At 32.4% G+C, this 14,043-nt stretch overlaps 1 protein-coding gene across 2 annotated transcripts; it reads left to right on the top strand.

Annotated features, from left to right (window-relative positions):
- The first annotated feature begins 6,853 nt into the window (after positions 1-6,853).
- Positions 6,854-9,376, top strand: LOC107838815. Of its 2 annotated transcripts, none has more exons than XR_007044149.1 (2): positions 6,854-7,036; positions 8,738-9,376. XR_007044149.1 is itself a non-coding variant. In XM_016682025.2 (2 exons), exon 2 carries the CDS (start codon positions 8,767-8,769, stop codon positions 9,121-9,123), a length of 357 nt encoding a protein of 118 aa, XP_016537511.1. In that variant the 5' UTR covers positions 6,888-7,036; positions 8,723-8,766; the 3' UTR covers positions 9,124-9,376. The 2 variants fall into 2 exon arrangements, 1 of the variants encoding a protein (XP_016537511.1); XM_016682025.2 differs by having other exon boundaries at positions 6,888-7,036; positions 8,723-9,376.
- The last annotated feature ends 4,667 nt before the right edge of the window (positions 9,377-14,043 follow it).

Genomic DNA, 14,043 nt, shown 5'->3' with positions numbered 1-14,043 from the left:
GGAAAGACTTGGTAAAGTTTACCAAATTATCCTTTATAAAAAAATGTGCCAATATTTTTTTTTAATTAAGTAGGACCAATAAGGATAAAAGAGTAATTGTGCCTTTAAAAAGTTGTCAAATAAGGAAAGACGACACTTATTTTGGGATGGATTAAAAAGAAAATGATGACACATAATTTGAGATGGAGGGAGTATTTAGTTGCTGAGGGGAAAATGGAATAATTTCTGAATATTTGATTTTTTTTCCTTCGTTTTTTTTTTGTTTATAAGGAATGTGTATAATCAGGTTTATCAACTTTTATGGTGCATCTAGGGGTAATTCTTACGGGTGAGACTGGAAAAAGATCACGTAGGGAGTAAAACAAAAAAATTCATTAAAAAATCCAATTTATTTTCATAGCCAAACAGACCATATACTTTTTTTGAAAGGCAATGAAAAATCTAGAACAAATAAAAGTAATTATGGTATTAGAATCAAGGCAAAACCCTCAAAAATATTAGACGTGATTGACTAAGTTTGCAATTGCGAGGGAACCAACATCAAACACGATGGACAGAAGTTTGTAACCACAATGGTATAACATAAGACACGATACACCAAAGTTCGTCCCTACAATGGTCTAACATGAGACAAGAAAGACTAAAGCTTGCAACCACGAGAGTGTTGCAAACAGCGAGGGTCTAACATCAGACACGATAGACTGAGGTTTGCATTGAGTTTGAAGTTCAGATATTCCAATAGCTTCTTCTGTATGAATTTTTCATCGCTTCCCATTTACCATTTCAATTTAAGAAAATACAAACACCACTGAATCAAACCTTATGATTGATAACTAGTTATTACAAAGTTATACTTGGCACTGTCAATAATTCTCCTCGCTAACTAAAGAGAAACTAGACAAACATCTTTCATCGAAATAAACACTTATAGTACAAAGCTCAAATATCAAAGTTATAGATAAAAAGGAAAAAAATAATCTACAAGGTAGAGAAATGACTTGAAGAGAGAAATTCACATTATGGTCGAGCACGACGTGAAAAATCATACGAGGAAGCAGAAAATGAAGGGCAAGAAAGTCTCCACAAAATTGGAAACGTGGAATAAATTTTAAATAGCATGGTTAAAAGTGGCTTCCTTATGAAATTTTCATTGAAAATACTCAAATTTTAGGGCTTAAAATCCCACTCTATTTTTTCCCCTAAAAGTGATTATTTTAAAATAATATTTTAAATAAGAAAATTTTAGTAGTTTAGTTGATTGGTTATTTGAACTTTCATCTTATTTGTTTAATTTTTCACCACATAATTCTATTTCCCTACCTCTATTTTAATTTTAACGTAAATTCAAGTGGGTAATTTTTAAGATGTTTGAAATAAAACTTATATATTTAAAAACTATATAAAAATGTTAAGTACAACAACAAAAACATACCAGTATATTCCTATCAAGTGGGGTCTGGGGAGGGTGTGTACTATGGGTGTCAAGTGGGCTGGGCCGACCTGGCCTGACCCGACCCTCGTAACTAACCCAACCCGATTTGACCCGCCCCGGTAAGCCCTAGGGCTTTAGGTTCCAGGTCCCGGGCCGGTTATTTTTTAAAATGGGCCCGGCTAACCCGGCCCGGACCAATTCCGATCCAGACCCGTTGATTAAACGGCCCGGCCCGACCCAGACAATTTAAAAAAAAAAAAGAGATTTTGGCTTTTGGGCCAAACTAGCCGTTGGCCCAACGGCTATATAGCCTTTTTTGGGTCCAAACGGCTAGTTTGGGCCCATTTATTAAAAAAAAAAAAAACTTTAAAAAATATTTTTTAATCCAAAAAAAAAATCTATAAATACCCTACAACTTCAAATCATTTTTCACACAATTTTTTCACTCTCTCAAATCTCATTCTCTCTCAAATCTCAATTCTCAATTCTTAAATATTCAATATATTTAATTTCTTAAAGTGTTCACTTTAATTTTTTAATTTTTCGTTTACAAAGTACGAGCGGAAGTTTCTAAAGTCGCAATCTTTGGATACTTCCAAAATTTGGTATTGTCGTTCCATCTCTTACGTTTAATTTTTATTTATTGTATTAATTATTTAATATTTAATTTTATTATATTTGTGTATTTTGAATATTTTTAGTTTAATTTAATTTATATTATGAATAAATTAAGAAACCTCGCTACTAAAGGTGTTCAAAATTTTTGTCCCGGAAGCGGTAGTGGTAGTAAAAAGCGAATTACTAGCGGTAGAGGTAGTTCAAGTAGTAGATATACCCGTGTGTCTTCGCCTCCGGTACCGCTTGGTACACCTTTTGAGGAAGAAATAGGTGTAGGTGCTCACGATATGGATTATGTAGAAGCTCATGAAAATTACGGTATAGAAGAAGAAAATGAAGTAGATGCAGTTAATTTAGACGAAGATAATAAAAATATTGCTGAGACACCCGTAGTAGGAGATGCTAATGTTAGATCTGAATCAGTTAATCTCCCTTCCCGTCCTCCCAGTGCCCCAAAACCTCGTAAAAGAACTAGTATTGCATGACAATTTTTTGAACGTATATCAGATATTGAGGTGCAATGCAATATTTGTCAATAAATATATAAGCATAGAAGTGGGAGCAAGCAAGGGGGTACGGGTACGTTAATGAGACATGTAGCTGAAGATCACAAAAGAGAGTTAAATATTGCAAAAGGTGGTGGGTATGTTGGTGGGTCAACGCAAATTAGAATGGACCCAGCAACCGGTCACGTAGCGAAGAAGTATAATAAATTGAGGGACCGGGAAGAAATAGCTAAAATGGTAGTTATGGGTTGTTTGCCTTTTAATTTTCCTTCTTTTGATGCCTTTATTCGTTATATACAAGCAATTTATAATCCTATGTTTAACGGTATTCCTAGAACTACTTGTCGGTCTGATATTTTTAGACTTCATTTACAATATTGTTTTTATTTATCAACATTGTTAAAAAATATTCAATGTAGATTGTCCCTAACTTCTGATTTTGATCGTGCTGTAAATAAAAATGATTATTTAACCGTTACTTGTCATTGGATGGATAGTAATTTCGTGATGCAAAAACGTATTCTTGCTTTTTTATATGATGAAGATCGTAAACATACTAGACAATTTATTGCTGATTCTATTGTTAAAATTGCCGGATATTATGGTATCGAAAATAAAATTTTATGTATTGCTTTTGATAATGCTTCTAACAACAACACTGCTATAAAAAAAAATTAAAATCTACGCTATCTCCACCCTTGCCTGAAATTTTTCATATTAAGTGTGCATGTCATATATATAATTTAATTGTAAAAGATGGTCTTGAGTTTTTTGAGTTTTATATTGAAAAAATTCGCCTTGCTGTTGGTTTTATTCAAGAAAATAATCGTAGATCGAGAATTAGATAATTTAAAGTTAAATGTCAAGAAAATGGACTTACACCGATTTTGATGCCTGAGGAAATCGATACTAGATGAAATTCTACGTATGAATTTTTAAAAACTTGTTATAAATATAGAATTCCTATTACACTAGCTTTTAATCAACATTGCGGTTCATTTGTTGATTCTGCTGATTGCATGCTACATAATTCTGATTGAGTTGTAATTAATGATCTTGTTAAGTTTTTAGAAAAATTTTATGTAGCTACGGTTGAATTTTTCGGTGCTTATTATCCTACTGTTTGTAATATTTTGGCATATATAGCCGATATTTCTGGTTTGCTCAAAGAATATAAAAATAAAGAAGGTTATAAAGAAGCTGTTGGCGCCATGTTTACGAAATTAAAAAAATATTTTTTTCCGATTCCCCCTATTTACTTGGTTGGTGCTATGCTAAATCCGTGCATGAAATATAATAATATGTGTCACTTTAGTACTCTTATTTATACTAACTTAGAAATAAATACTAACCATGATTCTGAACAAGTACAACCTGATTTGTGTACGGCTACGGCTGATGCAAAAGATTACATAGAAAAATTATATAATCACTATGCTGATTTATTTGATTTAGCTGTACCTACAAATATCACTCCAACTGTCGCTCCTCATCCTCTCGAGGAGCTATCATCTTCTAAAAGGTCGGCACATAGTGGTTTTTCTGATTCGTTTTATGATTTAAATTGTTAGAACAGTGTTGATGAGAGAACTTACACATCAACTTATCGGGAAGAGCTGAAATATTATCTTCGGACGGCACCAGAGGATCGCAGACGACGAATCAACACGTTAGATTGGTGGAGGAGTAATGAAACACAATATCCTATGCTTTCAAGATTAGCTAGAGATATCTTGAATGTTCCAATGTCAACCATTGCATCAGAGAGCGCCTTTAGTCAGGGACGACAGCAGCTTGGAGACAACCGACACTCATTGGGAAGCAATGCAATGAATGTTCTAGTTTGCCTCAGAGATTGGATTAGAGCGGAAAGAAGAAACCAAGGAATGGAACCGGAGCCGAGCGACGAGCTGAAACTTGAAGAAATTATGACTTCACAAGAGAACTCAGCAGAATCAAGTCCAATGCATGGTTTTGCCCCCGTTGACTTCGACTATCCTATGCAAGTTCCCATTAATATTAACATGAATGAGTTGGAAAAAATGATGCATAATTTATAGATTTTTCATTCATGTAAATTATAAATTTTGGATCATTTTGCAATCAATAAAATTCCCCAAATTCATTTACTCCTTAGTCCTTGCTTTTTATTTTTTTTTCATTTAACGATTTAAAATTTTAAATTGAATTTCTAGTTTTCTACTTTAAATTAAAAACTTACTTCTAATATATTATTAATTTACTACCAAATATTATTAATTTATTATATTAAGTAGCATATGTTTTGTATATTTGTGCATATATCTTCTATAGAAGTGTATATTTAACGTATACATGTGTATATGTTTTATAAATTAGTATATAAGTATATCTATATATATTGTAATGTATATATAATGTAGTATATTTTATAAGTAGTAGTATATATACATTGAATGGTACGTATACATAGAATAGAGTGTATGTATGTGAATAGATCTTCTATAGACGTGTATATTTAACGTATACATGTGTATATGTTTTATAAATTAGTATATAACTATACAAATATATATTGTAATGTATATATATTGTAGTATATTTCATTTAAAGTATTACATATACATAGAATAGAGTGTATATATGTGAATAGATCTTCTATAGACGTGTATGTTTAACGTATACATGTTTATGTATTTTATAAATTAGTATATAACTATACAAATATATATTGCAATGTATATATATTGTAGTATATCTCATTTAAAGTATTACATATACATAGAATAGAGTGTATGTATGTGAATAGATCTTCTATAGACGTGTATATTTAATGTATATATGTATATATATTTTATAAATTAGTATAGAACTATACAAATATGTATTGTAGTATATCTCATTTAAAGTATTACATATACATAGAATAGAGTGTATATATGTGAATAGATCTTCTATAGACGTGTATATTTAACGTATACATGTGTATATGTTTTATAAATTAGTATATAACTATACAATTATATATTGTAATGTATATATATTGTAGTATATCTCATTTAAAGTATTACATATACATAGAATAGAGTGTATGTATGTGAATAGATCTTCTATAGACGTGTATATTTAATGTATACATGTGTATATGTTTTATAAATTAGTATATAACTATACAAATATATATTGTAATGTATATATATTGTAGTATATTTGATTTAAAGTATTACATATACATAGAATAGAGTGTATATATGTGAATAGATCTTCTATAGATGTGTATATTTAATGTATACATGTGTATATGTTTTATAAATTAGTATATAACTATACAAATATACGTTGTGATGTATATATATTATAGTATATTTCATTTAAAGTATTATATATACATAGAATAGAGTGTATATATGTGAATGGATCTTCTATAGACGTGTATATTTAACGTATACATGTGTATATATATATAATTATATATATATATTGTAGTATATTTTATTTAAACTTTAAAGTTTAAAGTAGTACATATATACTTGGATGGTGCGTATATATGTGTAATTGTGTATATGTGTATATATTTTTTAAATTCTAATGTAGTATATACTATATATATAGTGTATATATATTGTTTAACGTATTTATAATGTATATAGGTGGGTATATATAATGTATATTGAAAAATAGTTTTTTTTATATTTTTGACCGGTTTTTTAATCGGGTTTGACCGGGTTTAGGTGGGTTTGACCGGGTTGGGTTAAGTGGGCCGGGTTAGGGTGGTTTTTGATTTTTTTACTGTTGGGCCCAGCCCGGCCCGACCCACTTAGACCCCAACCCGGACCCGGACCGTCCCTCAACCCGGTTAAATAACACGGGCTGGTTTCAGGTTGGCTCGGCCCGGCCCACTTGACAGCCATAGTGTGTACGCAGTCCATACCACTACCTCAGCACCAAGTGGGGTTTGGGGAAGGTAAGTGTATGCAGTCCATACCACTACCTCAAAAATGAGATAGAGAAATTGTTTTCTGAGAGACCCCAGCTCAAAATAGAATAATGCTCAATATAAAACAATCTAGACAAACATGTAAAATGCTCAATATACATAACATTTTTTATTTATTAATATATATATAAAAATGTTACGTTTCATACTAAATATAATTCGAAACTACATCATATTCAATATAATTTTATAATATAATATAATAATAATAATTTTAAAACATTAAAAAATATATAGTAGAATTATGATACAAAAAACTTATTTATCTCTCGAAAGCTAAAAGACACCACATAAATTGGGCTAAAGAATACAAAGTAAAGTATCATAAAGGGTGACAAGCCCAACCAAAGATGAGTGAAATAGTAATAATGGGCCAGACAAGCAAAGCTTGGGGCTGCAAGGGGATGTTGATACGCCGAAGAAAGAAGGAACGAAGTAGGTGCAATTTTGGAGCTTTGATTTCATGAAAATTTTGCAAATCACAAACTAAACTTTTATTCAAAGGTACTAATGTTGTAATTTTCTCTTGTGAATTACTTTTTACTACTAATTGAGATATGGGGTTGGGGTTTTGAGATTAAATCTTAAATAATAGTAAGTTTTAACCCTTGAGCTTCAATGTATTTATTTTTAAGAATTAATTTATTGGTTTTGATTGTGAATAGCCATTAATGACGCTTAATAATGCTTTGTGAAGGAGAATATAGTTTGGTCATATGATGCATCTTGGGATGAAGTTATGTTTGTTTGGCTATGAAAATAAATTGGATTTTTTTATGACTTTTTGTGAGAGAAGTTCAAGTGAATTGTTTTCACTTTTCCAACTACGCTTTGAAATTGTATTATGACCAGACACTATAATTTTCACTAAAGTGAAAAAGTTTCCTGGAAAAAAAGTGGAAAAATTCTCATGGCCAAATGGGCTCTAAATTTACATGTTCAACCAAATAAGTACTCCCTCCGTTTTGGAATAAGTGAATTATTGGGGTATTTATCGGTGTTTCAAAATAAGTGAATCATTGAATTTTTTTTCAAATTTACCCTAATAATTTGACAATCAATTAACTTTTGAAAATATATTACAAGGTCAACTTTTTTTTTTTTTTTTTTGGGTAAAACTGGAAAGTTGTGTTAAATTTATGTCTTTAATATTTTTTCCTTAATATGTATGCCAAAATCTAACAATTCATTTATTATGAAATATGAAAGGGAGGGAGTATAATTTTGACCCGAAACTTCATCTTGAGATATCCAGCTTAGCTCACGTACCAAACGACCACTAAGTACCGTGGTTGGCTTTGTTTAATTAATTGTGACAACGAAAGCAATTTCATCATATTTTCCTCTTTTCTCCACTGCCTTTAACCATTAAAAAAATAGAAGGAATAAAGAACAAAAAATGAAAAAATTGAGTATCTTGACAGTTTATACAACTATATCCTTCCTCGACTAAATCTCAATTTGTGGAAAGTCTTCAATGGCTTCCTTTTGTTCTTCATGACATTCTTCACATTTCTCATCCTTATTTGCATTTTAGTGGTTTGTCTGCGCTGGTATGGAAGTTTATGGGATCTACTTCTTTAGTGTTTGCTTTGAGTTCTCTCCCATTGTGTAGCTGACGGAGGACATGACTTTAGATAAGAGGTTGTGGAGGAGATGGATTAGGGTAGAAGGTTATTAGGTAGTAGTGTGTTGTCTTATTACTACTAGTAGTTGCAATATTGCTCTTGTAGTTGCTCGTCCTTGGATTTCTATTATCACCTGCTGTTTTGTATACTTCGACTATTATTTTATTTTGTTGTAGTTATTGTCCTGTTACTATTTGGTGGTTTGTTAATATATGGTATCTCTTGTACTTTTGTTAGACTCTTTTTCTGTACTACTTTGAACTATTTTTCCTTGAGCCAAGGGTTTATTGGAAACAGTCTCTCTACCTCTAAGATAGAGGTACGTCTGGGTACATTCTACCTTCCCTAGACCCACTTTGTGGGATTATACTTGGTATGTTGTTGTTTTATGGATTTTCAAGAACCAAAGGTGAATGTCTTTCTCAAAAAAAGGTGAATTTATCGTCCATGATTTTTTCAAATTTACCTGATTAATTTTCCGTGTTAACTTTCTGCTGGGAAGTGGAGTTGATGGTTTAATTTTTGTCTTAGCATAGCCTATAGTATAATTACACAATTTTAGACATTAATACGGCAGGTTTCCTTCATTGACCAAATTGGACTAAAATGAGTACCAAGGAACCAGCGACATGCCTATCTGAAGTTGGAAGCTCAAATCAGTTAGAGACGAACAATTCAAATTATGTCTCTCATGTCAAGAAGCTACTACATCGACGAATGCTGGTTGGTATAAGTGATGGAAGGTTCTTTCTAGGTACATTTTATTGTGTTGATAAGCAAGGAAACATAATTCTTCAAGATGCAGTTGAGTACCGTAGCACCAGAAGATCTGCTCCTTCTCCGATGGAACAACGAGTTCTTGGCATCATTTTAATCCCTTCATCGTGTCGGAAAACATGTCATGTGGATTGTTCTATTGAAGAACAGTTGTCCCTAATGTCGCTTGGGGAGCGAAACTCATAATTATATTGCTGGCGATTAACTTGATCAAAGTTGATCCATTGGATGAATATCTCCCCTGTTTGATTTATCCTGACAATTGACTATGCTGTTTTCAAGTGTGAAATTTACTGGTGTTATTGTATGTTTATTTTTGGTCAGTTAGGAAGAAGCTGATGAGAGTGTGTTTCGCATAATGTTACTCATGGATTATTTCCTCCTTCCATGATGTCCGTTTCCCAATTCCATTATGAAGTTTCAATTTTGACGACTTGTACCAAGAAGTTTTTAAGTAGTAAGAGGTACCGCGTGATGTGTGGGTTAGACACACTTCACGAATTTGAATTTTGTAGAGGGAAACTCTTGGTGTTGTAGTCGGTTTCAACAAAAACTCTTGGTGTTGTAGTGGAGAAGGACCGAAGGACAAGTCTTTGATGCATCAAGTTTCGAAGCATGCACCACTAGTCCATGGGAATTTCTCAGTTATTTGAAAAAATATGTTTTGGTGACTAGTGTAAATGAAATAGTTGGTTGGCGAGGAGTGTCATGATGCATCTGACAATGAATGGGGATATCAGGAGTGATTCTGGAATACACTTCTTTGTTATCGGTATCCCTTTTGTCATTGGGATTACAAAGGATTGGTTGGTTTGTGTAGTATTAGTATCCATCTAATGTTATAATCTGGATTGCGTTATTATGTCATAGCATCAGTATTGACATGATGCTGTGCCATAGCAAAAGACAATCTTCAAGGAACATGATGTAATGTTGTGAAGCAGGTATCTTGTAGGATAGCAAAATGCATAAACAGAAGGAAAAAGGAAGAGTTAGATAATTCTTTCTTTCTTTGGAACCGTTGGTAAATCTCTCTGGACCTTTTCTTGTTAAATCAATGCCTCAAATTTGCTTTATTGAAATTGGACTCAAGAAAAAGATGACAGTGGATTGGGTTACTTGGTACCTATTGCTAGTGGGAGGTGACAGGTATTTTGTGTAATTAGTTGAGATGTGCGCAAGTTGATTTAGACTCTAAAATTATTAAAGAAAAAGGGAAAGGCCCAAATTTACCCTTCTACGTTGAAAAATTAGCTAAATATTATCCTTTGTTGTACTTTGAGGTTAAATTTACTTTCGATGTCATATTTTTTAGTCAAATTTACCCTCTCTGTTAAAAATTTTTTTACATGTACTCTTCCTTTAACAAAAAAGCTCAAATCAACGTTAATATCTCATTTTTTAAAAAATAAAACACATCTTAATCTAACCTATTTCATTTGACTCGACCCACAAAAAAGACAAACAAATTCCCCCCTCCTCTCCCCTAGTTCTGTTGGTCGAATCTTTTCAATGAGCAAATATACTTCTCTTTTAAACTGTGTAGATTCCAATTGTATATAGAGACGACATAAGAGTGAAAAGACGCCATGATTGACACATAAGGAGAGCTCTTAACTCAATCATTCAGAGAAATATTCAGTGAAATTAATCTGTTGCATTTGACCGCTAAGTATGCTTTTTCATGAGCTCTACACCAATACTAATTCATGAATTGAGGGAGGGGTATATTTCCTTGTGTCTGCACTGATGTAAATTCATTTTTCATGAGCTATGTACTGATAAATATCTAGTGACTTAATTTCGTTGAGAAAATCGACCAACAAAATTGAGGAGGGGTATATTTATTTGTGTACTTTTGTGGGGTTGGGTTCGGGTTGGGAGATTTAGATTAGGGTATATTTTATTTTTAGAAAATGAGGTATTTAACATTAATTTGGATTTTTATGTTAAAGGAAGAAAACAAGTGAAAAATATCTTAACAACGAGGCCCCAAAATATGACATTGAGAATAATTTGACTTCAAATATGATAATTGATATATTTATCTAATTTTTTAAAATAGAGGAATAAATTTAACACTTTTGAAAAAAAAAAAATGATAAAACTTCTTTTAAGACCAAAACGTGGGAAAGTTTTGGTGTTTTTCCGTAGTTTTCCTTTATACTCCCTTCGTCTTAAATTACCCGTCTCAAATTGGGATGACATATTGATTAAGAAAAATAATTAATAACATGCCTAGTTTATCATAGTATCCCTATTAAATGATGTTTACATTTTAATTTGAAGAAAAAGTAATTAACGCAAAGGGTAAAATATGAATTTTTTTTATCTCTTCTTGATTAATAAAAATATAAATAAGATAAAAAATTAAATTAGAAAATTTGGAACGAGTAATTTGAGATATAGGGTTTATTCTTTTCATCTCCTTTCTCTTTCATAGTTTGGTAAAAAACATGATGCGATTTGCAGCAGCTAAATGACTGCATCAAGTGGAAAGTTTCGCTTTTGTTTGTGACAAAGATACTTGAAACAGACAAATCAGGAACTTTTTCTGTTAATTCAGAAAAAGGGCCAATTTTATATTAGTAACGTGTAATAATTTAGTATCTTCCTCCTCCCAAACAGTTACTAGAGACTATGGCCAAGTACTTTGTAATGATCGTACTAACTGTTACTGCACTCATATAAATTTTATTCAAATTTAATTTGACATATATTAGTCTAAATAAATGCGATGGATTAATATAATTGAATGAATTATTTAAATTCAAATAAATATGAATTTGATTAAAGTTCGATTTTTGTTGGGCTAGTCCATTGATTTGGGCCACAAATGATGAACCCGATTTTAAATCCAATATGTCATCATATTCTAGAGGCGCAAATGAGTGTCACGTATCAAATAACGTAGCATGCAAGTCGAGTGAAGGAGACAATATGATCATGCACATATGTCAAAATGATGTAGCATGCTTAGTGAAATCAGAGGCCCAATCAAATTCGTCATGTTAATTAAATCTGATTGTCAAAAGAAGTCCATCTTCACCATAACTCTTTTCTTCCTACAACTATAAATAGGAGTCTCATAATTCAAAAAGAAACCAATAGTTCTAACAATAAGCAAGAGAGGGCTCGTGGATCAAATGCCACAGATCTCTCTACAAATTCAAGCATTCAAGATCCAATTCACCAAGATTCAAGATCAAGACCACAAGATTCAAGTACAGGTCAAGATCAAATCCATCAAATTCACAAAACAAGTTTAAATTTAAGACCAAACTTGAAGCCCTTGAATTTATATTCGAAAAGACAAATCAGAGGATTCATAGAGGTTGTAACACTTACATATTGAAATTAATAAAATGACTGTTGCAATATTTTCTTGTCCCGATTATTATTTTCTCGATATCGAATTTTATTGTCTAACAAATTCTGGCTTGCCCAGTGGAATGATCTCTACTTCTTATCTTAACTTTTCCAACATCAAAGTTCAAGAGTACTAAAATGATTTTCAAAAAGGTCAATTCTCAATCAACTGCCTCCAGGGCTGCTGATTTCAAATTCTCTGCTGAAGTGCATCTTTGGAGTTACTTTCAGAAGTTTGGAGCTGTCACAAGGAGCAAAAAAAGCATGTTATGACAACAAACACATCAAGTATCATCCACAACAACTTTAATTTTTGGATCTTCAACCCCAAAAGGAGCGAGGTCCCATTCAAGTGCTTCAAAAGAAGGAAGCAATGTGGTAGAGACAATTAAGAATACTCTATCTCTACTTGAGCACTCTGGTTCAAAAAGCACGGGTATAAAGAATGATAGTCGTTCAAGCAACGTATCATCTCCACTTACACCGCGTAAGCTTAGCACTTTGAAGGTCAGCTTATGTGATAATTCGTGTTAATCTCCGACGTCTCCGATGATCATGCAAGCAATGGTAACTGATGTCTCATCTATGGAGGAGCAACTTGTGAACCTGCAAGGGCAATTGAAGGTCTAACCAAATATGTGCCAAATTAAGACGCTTGGATTGATAAGTTGGTGAATAGGATAGATGGCGTAATAAACGAGGATTTTAGCCATGCTCCTAGGAAAGCTCCAAAAGTTCACGAGACAGAATATCCAATAAAAAAAAGACCACCAGCTAAGGAGGTACAAGTTTCTCCTGAGAGAATAATACCGATTGATCAATTGAAATAGTTCATTGAAGAGATTCTCAAACACACTGTAAGGATTGATAACTTTAAAATTCTCGTCGGCTATCATCCCCGTAAATTTTAAAAATTTAAGGGCAAAGACAGCCTAAAGCACTATATCGTGCACTTTATTATGACTTGTAATAATGCTGAAACCTACAGTGACTATCTTTTCAAAAAATTTGTCCATTTTTTTTAAAGGAAATACCTTCGATTGATACACAAACCTTGAGTCTAATTCCATCGATAGCTAGGAGCAACTGAAGCATGAGTTCTTGAATTGTTTCTATAGCATAAGACATACAATAAGCATGGTAGAGCTTACAAATACTCGTCAAATAAAGGATGAGCCAGTAATTGACTTCATCAATTGATAGAGAAACGCAAGTCTGAACTACAAAGATAGGCTTAACGAAGCTTCTGCAATAAAGATGTGCATCCAAGAAATGCACTGAGAGCTTCTCTATATCTTGTAAGGCATTAATCCAAAATCCTTTGAAGAGTTAGCTACCTGTTCTCACGACATGTAGTTGAGCATGTCTTCTGTTGAAAAAAGAGTAACGCCTATCCATGACCCTCGAAGGGGAAAGGATAAGCATGAACCCAAGAAATGGAGCAAGTTTTTCCACAAACAATAAGGAATACATGAATGTCGACGTTTCTCCTGTGAAGTTCACCACAAAAGTGAGAAAAAAATAAAGAAAAAAGATTAACTCTTGAACACATCCAAATCAGAAGTTGACTTTGAAGGAGATTCAAGAAAATGAATACCCTTTTCTTGATTTTGATGTTGCTAAAATTTTTAATGAACTTCTTGAGAATAAACTGTAACGCCCTGGGTTTTTGGTCCTTGAAAATTTTGAGTAATGAGCTTTCTGCCCTAGAAACGACTCACCTAACGAGTCGTAGGG

This window comes from Capsicum annuum, chromosome 8, assembly GCF_002878395.1.
Source record: "Capsicum annuum cultivar UCD-10X-F1 chromosome 8, UCD10Xv1.1, whole genome shotgun sequence".
NCBI classification, from domain to species: Eukaryota; Viridiplantae; Streptophyta; class Magnoliopsida; order Solanales; family Solanaceae; genus Capsicum; species Capsicum annuum.
The sequence above is the reverse complement of the archived record's forward strand: the minus strand, read 5'-3'. Positions and strand labels throughout refer to the sequence as shown.